At 38.7% G+C, this 23513-nt stretch overlaps 1 protein-coding gene across 1 annotated transcript; it reads left to right on the top strand.

The window, feature by feature from the left end:
• Positions 1-358: 358 nt before the first annotated feature.
• On the top strand, positions 359-21925 carry XK (X-linked Kx blood group antigen, Kell and VPS13A binding protein). The gene is made up of 3 exons (XM_026686171.2): positions 359-758; positions 7333-7595; positions 19508-21925. The coding sequence occupies exons 1-3, from the start codon at positions 514-516 to the stop codon at positions 20335-20337; spliced, it is 1338 nt and encodes a 445-aa protein (XP_026541956.1). The 5' UTR covers positions 359-513; the 3' UTR covers positions 20338-21925.
• Positions 21926-23513: the final 1588 nt, after the last annotated feature.

Raw genomic sequence — 23513 nt, 5'->3', positions numbered from 1 at the left:
GCTGTTTGAGAAGGAGTAACATTCAGCGTAAAATCAAAAGGCTTCACCATTCAAGCCACCTCTTCCTTTGCCTGTACAAATTAACATGGTGTATATCTGGGCTTGATTTTAAGTAGAGCCAAACTCCAGCATGTGGCAAAATACAGGATACCTGCATCTTTGTTTCCAATGTAGAAAGATTCCACTATTCCCAAACTCAGAGAGTTAACAGACAAGTCGAGCTGTGATCAGAGGGACTCTTTTGTTCATCCCCGAGCCCAGAAAGCTGGTCTCAGATGCCCGGCGCTCTCGGCGAGTGCTGCAGTGCTTTCAGTCCTGACTCCTAGTGGCCATGCATTGCAAGCGCCAGTTGCTCCTCTCTTCGCCCAAGAAACTGAAGCGCCAACTGCAGAAGACGGAGATGGGCGTCAGGAAGCCTCCGCTGCGGGTCTCTCTGCCACGACATCCGCCTTCCCTTGCAGCCCCCTGAGCCTCCGGTTGGCCTGCCGGCGGGAAGGCCACAAAAAAGGAGCGATGAAATTCCCGGGCTCCGTCCTCGTCTCGCTGTTCCTCTTCGTGGCCGAGACGGCGATCGCCTTGTACCTGAGCAGCACCTACCTCTCAGCGGGAGACCGCATTTGGCAGTCACTGACGCTCTTCTTCGCTCTCTTGCCTTGCATCCTGGTCCAGTTCAGCCTCGTCTTCATCCACCGCGACCTCAGCCGGGACAGGCCGTTGATATTGCTGCTTCACATCCTGCAGCTAGGACCCATTGTCAGGTGGGTGGGACGGTTGCTCCCCAGAGGAGGAATGCCAAGGCTAGCTCTTCTCCTGAGGGCTCTTCAAGATGAATTCACTGCTCTTGTTTCCTAATGGCAGCAACCCATGACAACAAGCCGTCACACAAACTGCACAGAAGGATACAACTGACTAGGGCGTCCTGGCTGTATAACTCGGGATGAATCCATTACTATAGGGAAGTAGGTGGTTCGACACCTACAGCAGATAAAGAGCTTGGTCTTTTATACATCTGTAAAGCCTATTCTCCTTTTAGCTGTCTGAGAATCTTTTTAAAAATCGTTAAAAATCAGCTTGATATGGTGTGTTAATAAATCTTTTCTATGAATGAATTAAAGGTAGATATTAGTGTTTCTCCGTGTTGGCAACTTCAAGACTCTGGCAATGGGATGCATAAAGAGAAAAAATGATTTAACTTTTAGCTAATCATTGTTTTTTGTATGCAATAAATGCTTGGTCCCGAATGGCACTAGCCATGTCAACACTTCATGGAATATACCATTGGCTAGGGAGCCCTGGGCCTTTAACTCACAATGAAAAATATTAAAATTCAAAATTATAATTTGTGTATCAGGATATTTTTGTTTTTAAAGGAAACAAGAATTTTAAGCCCCTCTGGCATCAATGTGGTCTGTAGCCTATAAATATAGTCTGCATATATAAAACATAAATAGAATAGAGCTGGAAGGGACCTTGGAGGTCTTCTAGTCCAGCCATCTGGTCAAGCAGGAGAACCTATACAATCTCAGACAAGTGACTATCCAGTCTTTTCTTAAAAACCTCCAGTGATTTTCAGATGCAAGCTGTTCCACTGGTTAATTGTCCTTACTGTTAGGAAGTTTCTCCTTAATTCCAGGTTGCTGCTCTCTTTGATCAGTTTCTGTTCACAGTTACTGTTTTTGAGCCAGGTCTTGCCTAATCTGTACTTATATCTTTGATTTTTTTTTCATAAATGGTAAGTTTTGCTTTCTTCCACATTAAAATTCATTTTGTTGGATAGGGCCCAAGTTTGTCAAGATCTTTTTGGATCCTGAGTTTGTCGTCTGGGGTGTTGGATAGTCCTGCCAATTTAGTATTATCTGCAAATTTGATGAGTACTATTCCCTCATCTAAGTCATTTATAAAGATATTGAAAAGTAGTGGGCTTAAGACAGAACCTTGTGGTACCCCACTGCTTAACTTCTTTCCATGTGGATGTAGTACCATTAAGGATTACTCATTGAGTACTGTTGGTCAGCCAGCTACAAATACATCTGATGGTGAAGTTGTCTATTCCACAATTTTCTGGCTTACCAAGAAGTAGATTGTAGTCTACTTTGTCAAATGCCTTACTGAAATCTAAGTATACTATGTCCACAGCATTTTGCTGGTCTGCTAATTTAGTGACTTTATCAAAGAATAAAATAAGATTGGTTTGGCATGATCTGTTTTTAGCAAACCTGTGATGGCTACTAGTTATAACTTTATTTGTTTCTAGTTGTTCACAGATCTGTTTTTTTATTATCTTTTCCAGGATCGTCCCAGGTATTGATGTTAAGCTGATTGGTCTGTAGTTTTCTGGGTCTGTTTCCCTCCCCCCTTTCTTTTTTTTGTAAAAATTTTATTTGGGTTTTCACAAAACAACAATTAAAATATCTTTTTGAGAACAGCATGATTCCAGGTTATCACTTCATATTCATCTTTTACATATTCATCTTTTTCTAAATTTCAGTATCTTTCTAATCATTATATTTATACTTTTGTCTGTCCTATTTACACTTTCATATTTTCTTTTCTCATAAAACAAGATTTCCCCTGTAATTACTAATTGGAGTGCAACACTTTTATATTTTTAAATTACTGTCCATTCAAATCTCATTTAAGATTTAATTTATATCTTAACAATTATAACATTGAATTTCTAACCTCTATTTTATAACATATAACTCTTATCAACCAAATTCTGCTTGGTACATTCCCTTAGAAATACACACTAGGTCCTAAAAATACAATTATAACATTCCATTTCATATAATTTATCAACCAAGTTCTATTTGGTACATTCCCTTAAGAATCAATAAATTCTAAACAAAAAAGGAAATAAAGTAATTAATAGAGTTGTTATTCTATTCAAATTCATCTTAACATCTGATATTCATATTTCTTTTCAATTATATTTTAATAAATCATTGGTAACAGTTAAAATATTCCCATCCTTTCCCACTTCCATTCTCTTATTCTCTTTATTTCATTTAGTTACATTCTATTACATAACAGTACCAATTTTATCTATCACTTTAATCACCTATATTTCATATTTTCTATACCCATTACTATTTCTAATATAACAATACTATCTAATGCAGTGGTCCCCAACCTTTTTTGTACCAGGGACCAGTTTCAAGCACAAACACTTTTTCAAGGACCGGGGAGAGAAGAATCCGAGTTTGGTGGTTTGCTTGCAGACGTTTCATTACCTGACTAGGTAACATCTGATGTTGTTACCTAGTCGGGTAATAAAACGTCTGCCAGCAAACCACCAAGTTCAGGGAGCGCCTCGGCCCTGCCTCCCTCAGCCCCATCCCTCAGGTGTCTCCCTCCCTCCCTCAGGTGTCTGCCTCGTTCCTCTCTCAGTCGCTCTCTCACTGCTCCAGGAAGAAACTGCTTCAAAGAAGTGGGGGGTGGTGGCTTTTCCTGTCGCCGCAGCTCCTCCGAAGCGCCCATTTACCCCCACCCCGCCCACCCGCCCGCGGTTCAATCCACAGTGCTCCGTTCTGCCTGCCTGCCTGCCTTCTTCATTTCGGAGCAGCTTCGGCTGATAAAAAGAGGCGAATAGTTATTATTCGCAGCCGAAGCTGCTCCCAAACAACCAAACAGGCAGGCAGGCAGAACGGAGCACTGAATTGAAGCGCGCGCACGCGGGCGGGCGGGGTGGGGGTAAACGGGTACTTCGGAGGAGCTGCAGAGACAGGAAAAGCCACCCACCCCCCAGCTTCTTTGAAGCAGTTTCTTCCTGGGCTGGTGGAGCAGCGAGAGAGCGACTGAGAGAGGAACGAGGCGGGAGGAAACCGAAGCTGCTGAGCCAGAGAGCAGGACAGGCTTCGGTTGCTTCCTCCCTCCCCTTCTTTCATTTGTGTCCTTGATCCCCGATCCCAGCAGCATTCACCGAAGGCGAAGAAAGCCGCCATTTTTTTTAATTTTTTTTTCTTTGCGGCCCGGTACAGAGTGCTCCACGGACCGGTACTGGTCCGCGGCCCGGTGGTTGAGGACCCCTGATCTAATGTACCCTTGCAGAATCCTCTCTTTCAATTAAGTTTTCAACCATTATCTCTGTGAATCCTTGTATGTTTCCCCTGCTTCTCTATATCCTGCTTCTGTCCTTTATAACTTCTTCTCCTTTCCATTTCCCCCTTCTTCTTCTCCCTTGCCTTTTTGACCCCCTTTCTCTCTAATTCTAATTCTCCCTTCTGTAATCCTCTCTTCTGCTTCCTCCTAGTATTGTAATTACTCTTCAAGCTATTCTTTTTTTTTGGTTGTTTTTTCAGATCTTAGGTTTTTCACTCCCTTCCCCCTTTTCCTTTTTAACCCCACATAGAATTACTTAATCATTAAAGATGACTTCTTTGTCCTGCCCTTCTTGTTCTGCAAGCATTTCTTGTTGTTTTTCATAGTTCAAAATCTCCATTTCTAAAAATTGAAATATGAAGCCAAAAGATCCTCTTCCCTCTTGTGCATCTTCTAAGATCTTTCTGCTTTTTAAATTCCATTTTAGCTCTTCAAGGAGTAATGCCATTTTAAACACTTTTAAACCACCACCCAATTAATTTTAGTCATTAAAATCCAACAGCCAAAATTCCAAAAATCACCAAATAATCCAAAGCTGTTTCTTCTTGCTTCTTTTTTCCACTTTCTCTTTCCAGAGGTTCTGTTATCTTGTAGCAAAGTTTCAATTACAATGTATCTTTTAGGAGTCTTGTTAAAATTTAACTGTTAATTCTTTTTAATTTCAGGTGGTCTCCTCCATTTTTTCCAGATCCCACCCTTTTCTTTTTTCTTTTCCTCTCCTTTCCTCCTTTTAAAGGTTTTAAAATATCCAAAAGTCTTTAAAAGTCCCTTTGACATTTTATTTTCAGCTTAAAATTGCCTATTAATGTTTTATTTTCAGCTTAAAATTGCCTATTAATGTCAAAGTGGATTTATATCAATTTCTTGCTTAGATCTTTTCTTCTTAGCATTTAAAGCCAATTACAACTGTCAATGTAAGAGAAAAAAAACACCAAGTCTTTTCCCTTTCCTCTCTCTTTCACCGCTTCAAATATCTTTTTTGGGAACGGTAGTATTCTTTATAGTTCAAGACCCAGGGTACCCTGTATAGTTGCTTTTTCAATCCAACCTGGTTAGTCAAAACTTTCTCTTTTATCTTCCTCCTGCACAATCTTGTCTGGTCAGGTTCTTCTTTGAGGTGGCCATTTCTGACCACCGCTGCAACTATCTTCAGCAAAGGGAGTAATGGCCAGCTGAGGAGGAGAGATGTGCCTCTCCTCAACCCCGCTGGCAGTCTCCCCGCTCTTCACCTCTACGGGGTGGCTTAGCCCCAAATCCAAGTGGCATAGGGTGCTCCGGTGGTGAGCACGAATCGAAACCGTGCACGATTGCGGATTTCGGTCCATTGCTGAAGAAGCCCAAACCGCCCTCCCCCCCTTTCTTGAAGATGGGAACCCCATCAGCCTTTTTCCAATCCTCAGGTACTTCCCCCGCACTCCAGGATTTTTGAAAGATTTGGTACACTGGTTCTGAGATCATATTTGCCAGCTCCTTCAGAAGTCTGGGATGTAATCTGTCAGGTCCCAGTGATTTATATTCATCAAGGTCAGGTAGATGTTCTCTTGCCATTTTCTTACTTGTTTTAGTTTTTATTTCTGGTTTGTCTTTTAGTTGCTTTTTTGGTACGTTGGGCTATAATTTCTTTTTGTGTGAAGACTGATGCAAAGAATAAGTTAAGCAGCTCTGCTTTCTCCCTATTGTCTGTTACTTCCTTGCCATCTTCTCTCTTTAGTGGACCTGCTGTTTCCTTGAAATTTTTCTTGTTATTAATATGTTGGAAGAAACTTTTTTATTATCTTTGTTAATAAAGTAGCAAGCCTTAGTTCATTCTGAGCTTTTGCTTTCCTGACTGTCTTTGCATGTTCTGGCTATCTGCTGGTAATCAGCCTTAGTTGTGTGCCTCTCTTTCCATTTTTTGTGCTTGTCCTTTTTGTTTTTCAGAGAGAGATCTTTGTGCAGCCATAATGGTTTCTTCTTGAGTGTTATTGCACTGGACTGGGCTTTTATTATTGCATTTTTCAGAGTTTCCCATGCTTCTTGAATTGTTTTCCTCTTTAGGATTTTCATCTATGGAATCCTAGGGTCTCTCTGTGTTTGTTAAAATCAGCACTTTTAAAGTTTAAGGTACTGGTTGGATTATTTTCTATTGCTTGTGTTTGTATTATATTGGTTCAAAATGTAGCAGTTGCATGGTTTTGTGCAAGTCAACGCTCACATCAATGCTCTTGTGGAAATTACACTGGTTGTTGATTTGCTTCTGGGTCCAATTCAAGGTGCTGGTTATTACATTTAAAGCCCTGCATAGCTTGGGGCCAGGTTATTTGAAAGACCATGTTTCCCAATTATACCTATCCAGCCCACCAAATCAGGCAGGTAGGGTATGTGATGAGTCCCTTAAATCAAGAAGGTCCACCTAGTGGAACCAACTAGGGGCCTTTTCTGTGATGGCTCCCTATCTGGGGAACATAATCCCTATAGTGATGATATAATAGTTTTGCCAGTGGGTCTGATGGTCCAGACCAATATGGATCCCATTGGGTGGTGGGCAGTTTGAATGTTGGTACCAGGGGCAAGGAGGTCTATTGGGTTTTGTTTGGGGGGAGGTTATTCCTTTAACTTGCCTGGCATCACTGTCAATAAGTTGGACAGCAATATACAATTACTTAATAAATAAATCATACAGAATGCAGTGAGATACATGTAGTATGGGTTTAATTTTTTTGTGTTGACTCCTCAGCCAGTCCCTACAAGTTTCTTGGTAACATTTTTCAGAAGGTCTTTCCTATTGTCTCCTTTCTAGAGAGATTGATTGACCAAAGATTATCCAGCTGGCTTTGTGCCAAAGGCAAGACTAGAACTAACAGTCTCCTTGTTTCTAGCCTGGTGCCTTAACCAGTACACCAAAGTGCTTCTCAAGATAGGTGTTGGGCTATGTAAAATCAATAATGCTAAATGTGGATCATATTAGTATGTAACCAAATAGAGAAGGAAGCTTTTCTCTAAATAATCTGATTTCATGGGGATGTTTAGAGTATTCTGAATCTTCATATAAAATACTTAGTGCTATTACTTTTCTCTGTTATATGATCCATAGTTTTAATAATCTTAAGTGTGAGTTAGCTGATTGGTGTGTATACCGATTGTTTTAGGGAGTGACAGTGGGGATATAAATGTATATGCAATCTATTAGACTTTTTAAATATGTGATAAAAATAGATCACTGTAATGGTTTCTCTGGTTTGTTCCTTCCAGGTGCGTGGAAGCTTTTTACATTTACTTTCATGCAGGTAGAGTGGAAGAGCCTTATGTCAGTATTACTAAGAAGAGGCAGATGCCAAAAGATGGACATTCAGAAGAAGTTGAGAAGGAAGTAGGCCAGGCAGAGGGGAAGCTGTTTACACACAGATCTGCATTTAGTCGAGCATCAGTGATTCAAGCTTTCCTAGGATCTGCACCTCAGCTAACACTTCAGCTTTACATCTGTATTCTGCAACAAGAGATCACAGCAGCTAGAAGTATGTACAACTGTGTTTTCTTTTCTCTATATTTCAGTAAATGCTTTAAGAAGGGAATTATAGGCAAATAATGTCTAAACCTTCTCTCTTTTTAGAAAGGTTCAAATGATTAAAAGAGGTTATTGTGGTGGTATGACTATCTTGACATATGTTGTCAGCAACATTTTCATGCTATTGGTGTCATCATAATATTTACCAATGTTGTAGGTGCCAATGCTTTTAAAACAAACATTACATACTTAAATAAAGTAAAAATGGCTACAATCTCAGATATTAGATTAAGCTACAATTTTAAATTCTTTTCAAAGTAATTTTTTTAACCTGAGATTACCAACTGAGAGCATTGTACCAATCAAAGGTACCTCCAACAAAGAGATTTGCAATAGTATGATCCATAGGGGCTACATTGCCTATATTTGCATCAAGTCATCATTTGCTTAAACATGGTTTACTGAAGAAAAAAAACATTTGGTTATTTCACACAATAAATAATAAACTGTTCTTTATAACCATAATGTCTGTATTCACAGAATTCACTAAACTGAAGCCAAATAAATCACGTCAGGATTCCAGCAGTTACCCCAATTAAATCATGAGCCTCGAGCCAGACTCCTAAAACTTCAAAGGATTTCTTGGAAGTCAACATGTCAACATGACCTGGGCATAGCCAAGTCTGAGACACGTAATTCACTGTCACCATTGACCCTGCTTCCCCCCCCCCACCCATCTGGGTGTATCATAATTCATATTCTCCAATGAGACACGTCCAAGAGTCATCAATCATGCTCTCCAATTAAATTTTTGCACAGCAGAAGCTTCAGTCATCTAATCAGTCTCTGAAGAAAATATGAATGGAATGTACTTTCAATTCCACACTGTTGCCTGCTCTTTGAAATTCCCCCCTTCTTTCTGTTGACAACTATAAAACATGTATAGAAAATGTTTTATGAGTTGACATTTGGCTCCCCTCACTTCTTGAAGGTGACCTGTATGACACACACACAAAAAATAGATTGCAGTTATAGAAACATGCTCACGAACCCCCTCCCCAGGCTTGATTGGATTTTTTGCATGGAACCTTGCTACAAGGCAGTCAGCTTGGACATTCCTACTCTTTACCCATGATGCCTCTGATAAGGGGTAGCCACTTGATTAAATATTGGAATTGTCTCCTGTGCCACCTCGAATCGAGGATTCGCTGCACCTCAAAATAGGTTTGGCTTCCTATGACACGGGGTCTGGGGGCTTATGAGGTAGGGGCATCAGCACTGATCCGACCACGGGTTTTAATAGGCTACTATGGAATACCAAGTGTATTTTCCTTAACAATCGGGGCAACTTCAATTTCACCATGACTGGCTTGATGATCTTTACTATGGGGAATGGTCCCATGAACTTTGACCCCAATTTCTTGCTAGGGAGTCTTAACCTCAGATATTTGGTGGAAAGATAGACCTTTTCCCCCAACTGGAATGGTTGTTGCGGTGCTCGGTGTTTGTCTGCCTGTCTCTTATAGGTTGATGCCACTTTCACCAGTGTTTTTTTATATATAACTTTTTATTTTTTAAGACAAACATATACAAACAAAACATAAAAACATCTTCCATTTTATATACACATACAGTGTGTCAGTAGTTTACAAATCTTTTGTGCTATCCTTTCATAGTCATTACTCACAGTTTATATAATTTTTCACATTGTCAAAGTAACATATGCTTATTTATTTATCAGTTATTAATCATGCATGACTAAACTATTTATTCCATCGTTTTATATGAGATATTCCAAATTTTATTTTAAAATTTATATTGTACTTTCATCCAATGGTTATATATGTCTACATTATATTTTATATCAATCTATTGAACTTCCATTACAAAATTATCTAATCTATTACATTACTATGTCTTTTTGTCCAACCATTGATAAAACAAATCCCATATCATATTGAATTGCTTATCTTCTTGCTCTCTAATTTCAAATGTCAATTTACTCATTTCAGCACAGACCATAATTTTCTTAATAACTTCCTCCTGCATAGGTATTTTTCATTTTTCCAATTCTTAGCAAATACAATTCTAGCTGCTGTTAAAACATTTACAATCAAATATTTCAGCTCTTTATTGTATATTTCCGGTATAATTCCCAATAAAGAGATCTCTGGTTTAAAGTCTATGTGTTGTTTTATCATTTTTTCCAACCATGTGTGGATTTTAGTCCAATATATTTTTGCATCCGAGCATGTCCACCACATGTGGTAATATGAACCAGGTATCTGATGACATTTCCAACATTTATCTGATTTGTTCTTAAACTTTCTCGCAATTCTCATCTGGGGTAGGTACCACCTGTAAAACATCTTGTACAAATTTTCTTTATATGCAGTTGACATTGTCATTTTATAATTTTGAGACCACAATTTTTGCCATTTCTCTAAATCAATTCCATATCCAAAATTTTACCCCCAAGCAATCATCGTTTCTTTAACTTGTTCTTCCTTCAACTTAAATTCTAATAAATGTCCATAAATTTTTTAATTACCTTTTTAATCAGTACCCATCAGAATTTTGTCTGTCAGTCAACTTATCATAAATACCTTGTTTTAAAATCTTTATCAAATCTAGATTGTATTTGCAAATATGAAAACCAATTCATTTTTACACCTTGTTCTTCCAACGCTTGCAGAGATTTAAGTTCACCCTTTTCATTCAATATCTCACCATATCTAACTGTTTGTTCCTTTTTATATATTATTGGATAAGAAAAAGCTTCAATAGTAGATATCCATAATGGATTTTTTAAGTAATATTGTCTTTTTATCTTCTCCCAATTCAAAAACAATGCCTTTCTAATGTAATGTCTTCTAAAATACCCCTGTGTTTTAGTTCCCTTATACCAGAGGAAGGCATGCCATCCCAGCAGCAAGTCATGCCCTTCTAAAGTCAATAATCTACTGTTCCTTAATGTTATCCATTCCTTTATCCACATCAATATTGTCACTTGATAATATAACTCCCAGTTAGGCAAGGCAAACCCTCCTCTTGTTCTTGCATCTTGTAACAGTTTAAGTTTTATTCTCGCTTTCTTGCCCTGCCAAATATATTTCAGCACAATTCTATTTAAGTCTTCAAAAAACTCTTTCCCTAGTCGAATTGGAATTGTCTGAAATAGATATAAAATTCTAGGCGATACATTCATCTTAATTGTAGATATTCTCCCAATCAATGATAGTTGTAAGTTTTCCCATTTTGCCAAATCTGTTGCAATCTGCTGTTTGAGTTTAACATAGTTATATGATTTGTCTCTTTGGCAGAAATCCATTTTGATCAACATGGATAAAGTTATTTAAATATCTTTTCAGTCTTTGTGCCAAGATTGAAGCAAAGATTTTGTAATCTGAATTTAGTAGGGATATAGGTCTATAATTTTTAACTTGCTGCAAGTCTGTATCCTCCTTCAGTATAAGTGTAATATATGCTTCTAACCATGTTTTGGGTATTCTTTTCTTTGACATAACTTCGTTCATGACTTCTAATAGGTGAAGATTCCTGAAAAGTTTTATAAAATTCCGCTGGCAATCTATCTGGACCTGGTGCGTTTCCAACATTTTGTTTTTTTTAAAGCTTCTGTTAATTCCATCATCGTTATGTTCCCTTCTAGCATTGTTTCAATATCTTTGGGTATCTGGGGTAAATTCGCTTTCTGTAAATATTGCTTAACTTTTTCTTCTTGAATATTCTCTTGATAGAACAATTTTCCTTAGTAATCTTGAATAATTTTTTTCTTCTCCTCATTTCCATAGCAAACATGTCCTTCTTCATTTATTAATTGACTAATCCTTCTTGATTCTCTTTTCTTTCTCAGTTGATAGGCTAACCATCTGCCTTGTTTGTTTGCATCTTCAAAGTAATTCTGTTTAGCAGTTTTAATTTTCTGTGCTAATTCCTCTTTTTCCATTAGTCCCATTTTATGTTTAGTTGTATCTATTTTAATTTCAATATCTTTTTTTTGTGGGGACTTCTGTAATTCTTTTTCCAGTCTTTAGTCATCTTCCAATGTTTTGAAAGTCTTTTTCTGTTTTCTGTTTCTTTTCCTTGTAGAGTCTTTTTTTTAATAAAATTTTTATTAATTTTCAATAAACAAACATACACAAACAAAACACAAAACATGAAAACATAAAACTTCTTTTTGGAAAGCGGCTTAGTCCCGGGTTACATCTTTTTGTACAGACATAAATTCGAATTCATGCTCACTTTATATACCATTTCATATCTTATTTACCATTCTACATTTTCTATGTAGCTTCTCCCCTCTTTTCACTCTCTTAATTCTATTTTATTTATTTCATCTCAATTTAGATCATTATGCTTATATCTTTTGTATGTTCCAATTATCTATTATCTTTTCTCATTAACACAAAATTTCTTCTGTAATCACTGATTGAAGTATGACACCTTTATATCTTTCCCCTAAATTTAACACTTAAAATAATATATAATTTTCATTCAGATTCTGCTTAGTACATTCTAAAGCAGGGGTGGGCAAACTACGGCCCGCGGGCCACATCCGGCCCGTTGGTCTGTCCAATCCGGCCCGCCCCTGAAAAAAAATTGCTGGCCGTGGCGTATTGCCCTGTGCCGCGTGGCCCCCAAAGCTGCAAAACAGTGCGGAGCACTCTCGGGGTAGGAAAGAGAAGAAGAAGTTTGCAAAGGCCTCGGCTGGGAGTTCGAAATCACCTTCGAGTGCGACCTCTCCGAAGGTGAGTCCCCACCGATCCCCCTTTTTTTTCCGGGGCTTCCAGGCTTAAACTTTGCAAAGGCAAAGTTTGCAGGCTGGAGCGTCTTCCCGCCGAGGAGTGGGAAGGGTTCCACCTGGCGGGCGGGCGGGCTGCTTGGAGCGGGCTGCTTGGAGCCACCTAAAGCTAGGCCGCTGCTGGTGGAGCCTTGCCCTGCGTGGGTGCCCTGTTTCCCGGCTCGGCGGTCCTGCTCGGGCGGCACTTTAAAAGCCTGCTCCCAGCACCCGAGCAACTTCCCAGCAACTTGCGGCTTCCTTTTTCCTCGCGGGCGCTCGTGCCTGGCCCCAAGCCGTGCGGCGGAGGGGAAGCCCGGCGGGCGGGCGGGCTGCTTGGAGGAGGCGACCCGGTGGCTCCGGGTTTCCCCTTCTCCTTCTCTGCCTCCTTCTCTGCCTCTTCCCTCTTGCTCCTCACAGTTGCCCTGAGCTGGTGCAGTTCTTTACTTGGGCAGCCAGACGCCCGCAGCAGCGCCCGCAGCAGCAACAGGCAGTTCTGCCCGGGCTCCGCTCAGGTGTCCGGCTGGGGCTGTCAGGAGTTGCTACCGCCGGCGCGGCTCCGCGCGGCTCCAGTCCCGCGTTGCCTTGGGAAGGGAAAGGCAAAACCAGGAGCCGCTGAGCCTGAGCCCCCGGTGCCACTGCTGCCGTTGCAAAGCACCACCGCGGCTCTTCCTTTTTGCCTTTCCCTTCCCGAGGCAACGCGGGACTGGAGCCGCACGGAGCCGCGCCGGCGGTAGCAACTCCTGACTCAGGGGGCCTCCGAGGGGAGGGGAAGGAGGAGAAGAGGGGGGGACGATTCCCAAAAAATCTTGTGCTGACCCGGCCCGTCTGTCAAATTTTAAAAGTCAATGCGGCCCCCGAGCCAAAAAGTTTGCCCACCCCTGTTCTAAAGCTACATACTATATTTTAAAATAAGAAAAAATAATAAGTTTATAAAATAATTCAAACAATAATCCATAGCAAATTAAACTCTATTGTTAAGTCTTAAACATTTTACACATTCCTTTTAATATTTTATCCCATTTTATAATCATATAATGTTCCAGTTTTCTAGCATTATTTCAAATACAAATACAACAATGCAATCTTATGTACTTTTGCAGAGTCTCTTTTTAAATTATATTTTTACCCATTATCTCTGAATAAATCCTGTTTCTTTACATCTTGTTTCAAACCTTTGTAACTTCTCTTCCCTTTTCCCCTTCCTTTCTTCTCCAATCTAGCCTTTTTACCCCCTTGTCTCTTGATCTCCACCCTCTTGATCTCCACCCTCTTCTGTATTCCTCTTTTCTGTTGCTTTCTGACATTGTATCGATTTTTCACCTTATTTTTCCCTTTTTTGGTTGTTTTTTTAAGTCTTAAATTCTCCATTCTCTTTCCCCTCTTTCCCTTTTCTTCCCCAACTAAAGTTGCTTGTTCATTAAAGATGGCTTCTTCTTCATCCCAATCTTCTTGTTCTTGTAGTTTCTGGTAAGTAGAAATTGCCATTTCTAAAAAATGGAAAACAGAGCCAGAAGAGCCCTTCCCTTCTTGTTCCTCTTCTTTTAACTTTTTGAATTCCATTTTCAGTTCATCGACAAGTAATGCCATTGTGAAAAAAATTTTAAACAACCCAAATGTTTTTAGTCTTTCAAATAATAATTTCCAAAAGTCCCAAAGTCACCAAGCAATCCAAATACACACAGACTGTTTCATTTAAGACTTTCTTCTTTTTACACTTTCTCTTCCTGGGGTTACAGTTCAGTTGCAAAGTTCCAATTAAAATGTATCTTGTAGAAGTCTTGTTACAATTTAGCTCTACTCTTGTAAATTCCAAGCAACCTCCTCCAGCAAAATCTTAATATTAATTCTTTTCCTCTCCCCTCCCACTTATAACATAAATTTTTTTTCCCCCAATGTTCAGAAATCTTTATTGTCCCCTTGGGTTTAATTTTCCAGTTTAATTACCTGCTGATGCCAAAATGGGTTTTTCCGATTTCTCATTCATCTATTATCACCATAAGGAAGGAGAGTGAGAAAAAACAATCTTTCCCTTTTAACTTTCATTCGCCGCTTTTTCCAAGTCTTCTTTGGGAGCGATGTATCTTTAATGAAATTTAAATTCCAGGGTATTTAAATGTTACTTGTTATCCCGGTCAGCCAAAACTTTCACTTCTCAGCTTCCTCCTGCACATTCTTATCCGGATGAGAGCTTCTTTGTGGCGGCCATTGCTGACCGCCGCTCCATCACTTTCGGAAAAGCGAGTTAAGCCAGCTGAGGAGGGGGGTTGCGATTCCCCCAGACCCCTGCCGGATCTCCCCTATCTTCAGTTACCTCTACGGGGTAACTATAGCCCTAAAACCAGCTGGATCGGGGCACTCCAGCGGCGAGCGCAGCAGAAACCATGCACGATCACGGATTCCTGCCGCCGCCGAAGCCCTGCAAACCGGAAGTCTTCCTTGTATAGTCTATTATCAAGCTTCTTGTGTAGGCCTTCATCGTGTCCCAGAGATTCTGTAAAGATGTATCCTCTTTTCTATTTTCTTTAAAAAAGAAAACCAATTCTTTCTCTATTTTCTGTTTGAAGCCTTTTTCCTTTAATATCATATTATTTAAAGTCCATCTAAATCTCCTCTTTTGTCCTTTCCAAATGACTGTCATTGGGTTGTGGTCCGACTAGGTGCTTGTTTCTATTTCAATTTCTTGTATGTTAGCAAGTAATTCTGCTGACATCCATATCATGTCTATTCTAGACCATGTCTGTTTGAGTAAAAAGTATATTGCTTATTTTCCACATTTCTCTCTCTCCATGCATCTTTTAAGTTTGCTTCTTCTATCATTTGAAAGAAAGATTTTGGTAGTACCTTTCTAGTTTTCTTTGTTGATTTCTGCATTTTATAGTCCAACCAATCATTAATTATTCCATTGAAATCTCCCATCATACAAATATTAGCATAGTCCAGTTCAATTATTTTCATATTCCCTATTTTCCTGTAAAATTCTTCTTGGTTGTCATTTGGAGCATAAATTGCAATTAAAAGTGTTTTAACATTATTGTCCATTATTTCCACCATCAAAATCCTTCCATCGTCATCTGTGTAAATTAGTTCTGCCAAAATTGTATCTCTAATATATAAGACCACACCTCTTTTTTTTACATTGTGTCAATGATGTGAATAATTTCCCTATTTTTTTTGTTTCAATATATATTCGTGTTGTTTTTTGATATGTACTTCTTGTAAGCAAATTATGTCAAATTTTAATTTCTCTAATTTATGGAATACTTTTCTTCTTTTAGTAGCCAAATTAAATTCATTTATGTTAATCGTAATCAATTTTCTTTCATCCATGTTAAGCTTTATAAGAGGGTTTTATTGCTCTAGTAGATCTTAGTTCTCATTGGTCTCTGGGTACACCACCTACTGCACCTTCTTCTTCTTTTTCTTTTTCAATTACTGCTATACACTTCTCTTGAAATTCAATTAATGACTCTTCTTTTCTTGTGTCTTCCTCCTTTCCTCTAAGATATTCTAAGTAGAATAGCTCAGCTTTTTCAACTGTGTCAATTCTATGTCTTTGTTCCTGCCAGGTGAACAAGAGGCCTTCTGGTATCAGCCATCTGTAATTTACTCCTCTTTTAAGTAACTCTTTAGTCAAAAATAAATATTCTCTTCTCATCTCTCTTACTCTTCTTGATACCTGTTTCAGCACCACAATTTCTTTGTCTTTGTACTTTAATGTTTTCTCTCTTGCCACCTGCAGTATCTGTGTTTTAATACTCTTCTTGGTAAATCTGATGTGAACTTCTCTTGGTAACCTGTTTCTCATTGCATATCTTGTATAGACATGAAACACTTCATCCATCCCATCCATCATCTTCTCTTTGGTTATCTTTAGCGCTTCTGCCAGTATTTCTTGTCATTATTTCAGCAAAGTTTTCACCTTTTCCTTCTTCTACATTTTGAAATCTCAGGTGAAATTCTGATCTATCGATTTCCCGTCCTAATGGTCCACTCCTGCCCTTTTCAACATCGCTCAATCAAATATCAATATCTCCAATTTTCTTATCCCTTTGTATATCTTCTTCTTCAGTTTTCTTAAATCTGTCCTTATATTTCATCATCATCTGTTGAATGTTCTCTACTTTCTCATCTGTCTTTTCAGTTCTTTGCTCAATATTCTCAGTTCTTTGCTCAATATTCTCTATTCTCTTTTCAATCTTCTGGATTCCTTGCATAATCATCTGCAGTGTCACTTCCTTCTCTTTCTCCTGTTGTAACATTGTCTGTATTGATCGTTGTCCTCCAGATGGTGAAGAGGAGGCTATTGCTATTGGGGAAGCTGGGGCTGTTGTCTTTCTGCTCATATCTATAAAAAAAGAGAAAAAAAGGAAAAAAGGAAAAAGAAAATAAAAGAGAGCAAAGGCAGACAGCTGCCACTCCAAAAAATAAAAAAGGAAAAAAATCTTCAGGCACTTGTATAGCTTAATCCAATTAGTTGCAGTAATATGCAAAAAGAAAAAAGAAAAAAAGAGAAAATATAGAAAAAAGGATGAAAAAGTTTTTTTGAAAAAAAAAAGAGGGTAGGGGAAGGAAAAATAATAAAAAATAATAGTCTATGTATTTCTCTTAATAAAAAAGAGCGAAATAAAAAATTTATATTCTAGTTCCTGGTTTAAAAGGTTGAAATCCAAATCTAAAAATCCAACTAGAGGGGAAGTAGAAAAGAAGGTAAGAAATAGCAAACAATTCTGATAGGAAGCAAGCCACTGCCACTAAATATCCAGGGCTCTTTGGTAAATCAACTCAGACTTTCAAGTTCCAGTATTTTCAAGGACACTTCAATCTCCTTTCTCTCAACTTCAAACTCCGGACTCCAGCTACCTATAGTTTCACAGATGAGCACCTGTATAAACAATCTGCCATGCTCATCCCACTATCTTTTTCAGTGCAAAGCTCAGAGTCCTTGAGTATAACACAAATACATAAACATGTAAAAGAAAAAAGTAAACAGTGTATCCAAGCCTCTAGATGGCAGTGCTACTTATTTTTCTTCACTTTCATTTCCCCCTCATGTGTCCAAAGCCAGGAACAGAAGAAAAAAAAAGATAGTTTCTTTTTTTAAAAAAGAAATAAAACTCAAATCAGAAAGAAGAATCTTAATCAAAACAGACTTTCAAGAGAATTGTTTAAAAAAATAAAAATAGAAAATTTAAAAAGACCAGTTCAGTTTAAAATTAAGAAGCTTTGCCAAATTCCAAGTTCCAGTAAAAAGGAAAAAAAAGAAAACTTTCAATTTAACTAGTTTAATCTCGCCACTTAAGCTCTTTTCGCTTCACTTTTAATTCCACTTTAAGTCTTTCAGGGTGTTCTCTCCAAAAAACAATAAGTAAATGTTCATCTCACCAAACTGACACACTTTCTTCCAAACTCTTCCATTCCGGAGCTGTCCCAGCTTCAGCAGCTTGAATGGCTGCGTCTCTGCCACCGGCAAAAAGGGCTTTTTCCAGCTCAACCAGGGACTTTGCGATGTCCTTGGAATCAGCAGGACGTGCCCTTATCTATCACCGTCTCTACGGGATGATTTAGATCCGGTGGGACCATCCAGCAGCGGAGATATCAATGACGATCTTGGAGGATCAAGATCATGTGTTGTACTGCCGCGACGCCAGCTCCGCCCTCGCCAGTGCTTTTTTTGACATTCTCCCAAGTTGTTTTCAGCATTGACATCAAGCTGACTGAGGGGGGGGGGGTCCCTTGGATACTCAGGCATTGGGACGAAGTCCATGCCACTCACTACCTTGAAGGGGGTTAGTCCTGTGCTACTGTGAACAGCATTATTGTACGCAACCTCCACGAAAGGCAGGAGATCCACCCAATTGGACAGCTGATTATTTAGAGTTACCCTGTGCTAAGATGGGTAATCTTATAATATAGTTATACATCTGAACAATATCAATATGAATATAACAGAACATATAGAAGAGAGTGGACAGCCATTGGTCTAAAATGGTGTGGTAAAACGAGTCCCCTGCTCGAGGAGTGGGGTGGGCTAGAAGTCCTCCAAGGTCCCTTCCAATTTTGTTATTCTATGTTCTGTTTTATAACAGCTCCAAAAAAGGCTGTACGTAAAGGACCCTTGAATAATCTTCCTACCAGCCAACTGTTCTATGGATATTTTCAAACACTATACAATGCTCTTGGAAAGGAATACTAAATCCATCTTCAAAAAGAGCCTAAATAACAGTTGATGAGCAGTGGGAATAGTCAGCCACTTTACCCTGCATACATATTCAATCCCACTGCTGGTAGATGTTAATCATGTTTCTATTAAGAAGAGGAACCCGAATAACAGCTGACTGATGGGGGAAAGACTTCACAATTAAGTGACAGAACAACTTTGAGATCTGAATCCATGGACTTGGAGGTAAAGAGGTTTAGATTGCTGAGGTGTGATTATGATGTTTTTCTCAAGCCCTAAAGAGCTAAAATGTGAAGTGCTTGACTGATCTTTTCAACCTCCCTTTGTGTAAATAATAACTGCGTTTATGTCATAAAGCAGTGTGTTTTATTTGGCTTAGCACAATAGTATAGGTTGTTCTTACTTAACAACCACAATTAGAACCAGGAACTCAGCTGTTAAGCAAAGTGGTTGTTAAATGGAACTGCGACTGTCCTTATGATCTTACCCAGCTTATTTTAAAGACCTGGGAATTGTAACAGTGAGGATTGGTCATAAAGTTCCTTTTTTATCACTGTTGTAATTCAGGGAACACTGTACAGCCGATCGTTCCAGCTTATAAGCAATAGTCTACTATATCCTTTCTGTTCAATTAATAAATGCATTGATAATTAAGGAAGTTGTGGTTTTGTAAAATGCATTAGCCAGCCATTCAGAAAAATAGTGTAGGGTTGCTAGTATTATTTCACATACAGTTTTGTGCTTATTTTTACAGCTTTTCTGAAAAAATATTTCCCAGCTCTAGAAATAAGTAAAAGAAGACTGGAAAAGTGCTTTGCTTAAGAAAAATAATATTTTAGTGCTCTGTATGGTTTTTAATTTCCAAATATAGTCTTATTCCTGCAGTTTGGACAGTGCTTTTTTAAAAAAATAAACTATTGTTTGTCATATTTATTTTTCCAAGGTATCTTCATGGTCCTTTCTCTCCTGTCAATTGTGTATGGAGCACTGCGATGCAATATTCTGGCCATTAAGATCAAGTATGATGATTATGACATCAGTGTGAAACCTGCTGCCTACCTTTGCATTTTCCTCTGGAGGAGCTTTGAGATTGCAACAAGAGTGATAGTCCTTGTCCTCTTCAGTTCAGTTCTTCAGATCTGGATCCTGCCTGTGGTGCTGGTGAATTTTTTTGCTTTTTTCTTTTATCCTTGGATTCAGTTCTGGAACAGCAAGTGTACTCTGCCAGAAAACATAGAAAAAGCCTTGAGCAATGTAGGCACCACCATTGTTTTATGTCTCCTCACTTTTCTGTATGCCGGCATCAATATGTTTTGCTGGTCAGCAGCGCAGTTGAAGCTGAATGATTCTGATTTAATTGACAAATCCCCAAACTGGGGTAGACTGGCTTTGTACTATTTGCTGAGATTCTTTGAGAATGCTTTTCTCTTACTAATGTGGTACACATACAAGACAGATGTCTATACATATATATGTGCTCCAGTGCTGTTCTTACAACTGCTGATTGGCTATTGCATAGCTGTCCTTTTTATGCTTGTGTTCTACCAGTTTTGCCATCCATGCAAGAAGCTTTTTTCTTCCAATATTTATGAAGGATTGGTAATATGCTTCAAGTTTTTTTGTTATGTCTGCAAACCTCTGACATCTAGCAACTCTGTAGAAAAAGAGAAATTAAAATTCCCAGAGAATATTGAAAATGATGCCCTGGCTAGTTACAAGGCAAATGAATCCCAAAATGGAAGCACTCAGCAGAGTGTGTCTTCTAATGCATAGAGTGGATATCTGAGTCTCACAAGACTCTGCAAAGAATAGCACTTCAGATCTTCTTTTGCTCATAAAACAGGTATAGTAAATGGGATGTGTCAACATTATATCTTAGGCAATGTTTGTAGGTTTATTCTTTGCAATGGGTATCTCCTTTCAAAGCTCCTGTGCTTATTAAGATAGAAAGCATGTTTTCCTAGCAAGTTGTTACAACTTTGGTTTGGTTAGGCAGAAAGTGTGTAGATAATGAAATGCTAACCACTCTTAGTTACAGATTGTGACTATTGAGATTATGTAATTCACAGAGCAAAGTCCAGATGCCAAAGGATCAAAACTTAGCCAGCAGTGTACTGCAGCTGCCAAAAAAAGTCAATGCAGTCCTTGGCTGCATTAACAGAGGGGTAAAATTAACATCACATGCTTTATAATGCCTTGATAAGAAATACTGCATGCAGTTTTGGTTGCCAAAATATAAAAGAGATGTTGAGATTCTAGAAAAAGTGTAGAGAAGAGCAACAAAGATGATTTGAGGTTGGAGGCTAAAACATATGAAGAACAATTGCAGGAATTGGGTATGTCTAGTCTCATGAAAAGAAGAACTGTGATGGCAGTGTTCCAATATTTGAAGGATTGCCACAAAGAAGAGGGGAGTCAATCTGTTCTCTAAAGTACTTAAAGGCAAGAAAAGAAGCAATGGATAGAAACTAAGCAAGGAGAAAACCAATCAAAAATTAAGAAGAAATTTCCTGAAGAATTTAACCAGTGGACTGTCTTGCCTCCAGAAGTTGTGGGTGTTCCATCATTGGATGTTTTTAAAAAAGAAGGGGCAACCATTTGTCTGAAATGGTATAGGGTCTCCAGCTTGAGTGGGGTGTTGGAGTAGAAGAACTCCACGATTCCTTCCATCTCTGTTGTTCTATTATTCTGTTTTTCACCTACTATCAAGTTTATCTATGTACCAAATGGTATCATTTCATCTGACTCTCAAAATTGTAACAGGTTTTTTTTTCAGAATCCAGAACTCAATATGGAAAAATTGCTGATATACTAAATTCAGGAATTTTATAATGCCCTGTTAAATGTTCTTTCAAAGCTGTTACATGTTGTAAACAAAGTCCAGAATACAGCATAAAGGCTTTATTTATAGTCCTCTCTTTATTGATATTTCTTTATTGAAGGCAACAAATTTAAGCCTGAGGTACCAAAAGGCAGGAGAAAAGACCCCGGTAGGAAATAGAAATAAATACAGGACAGAAAATAAAAGATAAATAAATAGATAGGACAACAGTGGAAAATTAGAAATCAAGGAAGAATAGGATTAATAAAGATCAATCAAATAAATAAGGCAAATCTTAAAAAATAAGAGCTCAAACAATTTAAAAATATAGGGAAGAAAGGGATAAATAAAACCAACATAATAATAAGCAAGTTAAATAAATAACAAGATAGAAAAACAAGCACAAAAAGGCAGAAAAAAGAATAATAAAAAAGAAACAAAACTTTTTACCCTTAAAAGAACCAGGAAAAAAACCAAACTCATGGAACAGGTGACTGATACTATTGTGGTATGCAATATATGTTCCATGTATGTACTTATGCTCAACTAAGCTGCCACGTGCGGCGCAGCCAGCTGTGGGCCTTGAGCAGCACCCCCCGCCCTCCCAAAGTACTCGAAGCCCCCTGCCACCGTCGTCGCCACCGCACGCCAAAGGCCGCCCATTTCCTATGGTAGGATTGGGGTGGGGCAGGGGTGCACCACCGCCGCATGCCGAAAGCTGCCCATTTTCTTTGGGAGGATCGGGGTGAGGCTCAAAGTCCCCTGCCACCGTTGCTGACGCTGCATGCCAAAGGCCGCCCGTTTTCTATGGTAGGATCAGGGTGGGGTGGAGGTGCACCACTGCCGCATGCCAAAAGCCATCCGTTTTCTTTGGGAGGATTGGGGTGGGGGTGCTCAAAGCCCCCTGCCACTGTTGTCGCTGCCGCACGCCAAAGGCCACCCGTTTCCTATGGTAGGGACAGAAAGAGGGGATGGAAGGAAGGGATAGAAAGAAAAGGAAAGAAAGAGAGGGAGAGAGGGAGGGGAGAGAAAGAGAAAGAGAGGGGAGACAGAGAGAGAGAGAAAGAGAGGGAAAGAGAGGGGAGAGGGAAAGAGAAAGAAAGAGAGGGAAAGAGAGAATCCCACCCCTGAGGGGCTCCTGCCCCGCCCCTCCCCAGTGACAGAGAAGGCAGGAATGATTGGGTCATATAGAAAGTCAGCATACAGGCACCCGATCCTGGTTGCCTTAGGAACCTTTTGTTTACAATATCTGTAAATTTGGAATTTTCCCTTCTGTGCTACAAATTCATTTTTGTTAAGAGCATGGGATGTTTGAGTGTTATATTTCTGAAATGTTTTTTGTGTGCATTCATGAGTTTGAGTGTTATATTTCTGAAATGTTTTTTGTGTGCATTCATGGAAGTCGTTAACTTTGATTTGTCAATCTTGGGTTGCCTGATTATTACCTTCAGGTGAATTTTTGAGGTTAAATAGAGTCTTAAGTGAAGAATAAAGTTTCTCCATTCACAGTTCCTAATGTCTGGTTTTTGAAGAAAGGATCATTTCTTTTTCTTTTTTCTTTTTGTAAATTTTATTAGTTTTTAAAGACAAACATAAACAAACAAAACATAAAAACATCAAACTTTCTTCCATAAGTGTACAAGCAGTGTGCCGGTTGGCTTACAAATTTTTTGTGTGCATCCATTTCATAGTCTTCAGTTACAGTTACATTGCATAATAGCTCATATTATCAATCAAAAATTGAATACCCTAGTATCATTATTAATCAATCATTTGACAATAATTTTATTCCTTCATATTTTGCAAGATAACCATAGTTTACTTAATTTCTTTTATAACAATTCATATAATCCTTCCAAATCTATCCTAAAAACATTTTGTAAGTATAATAAAAAAAGAAAAAATACATCTTTATATATTTATTATTTATTTATGTTATGTCTCACCTATATTCATAGGTGAGAATACAAAGTTCCACAGTTCAAAATGTTCAAACAAGAACAAAACCAGACTTAAAAGGGTTAACAGCACTGTTTTCCAGTCCTTGGCAGACTTCCCGGAATCTGTCTGGCAATTCAGAATTGTCCATAAATCACAAAGGCCGGTCCAAACGTATCCTTTCGACTCA

Source organism: Notechis scutatus, chromosome 5 (genome assembly GCF_049901735.1).
Source record: "Notechis scutatus isolate UNSWTSFEM ecotype Mainland chromosome 5, rNotScu1.2, whole genome shotgun sequence".
Taxonomy (NCBI): Eukaryota; Metazoa; Chordata; class Lepidosauria; order Squamata; family Elapidae; genus Notechis; species Notechis scutatus.
This window is presented reverse-complemented; position numbering and strand designations above follow the sequence as displayed.

Bases quoted from the DNA above. Each gene is read 5' to 3' on its own strand.
- XK (XM_026686171.2), top strand. From the start codon at position 514: ATGAAATTCCCGGGCTCCGTCCTCGTCTCGCTGTTCCTCTTCGTGGCC. The intron at 759-7,332 runs GTGGGTGGGACG...TGTTCCTTCCAG, and splicing joins CAGCTAGGACCCATTGTCAG to GTGCGTGGAAGCTTTTTACA. The intron at 7,596-19,507 runs GTATGTACAACT...TATTTTTCCAAG, and splicing joins AGAGATCACAGCAGCTAGAA to GTATCTTCATGGTCCTTTCT.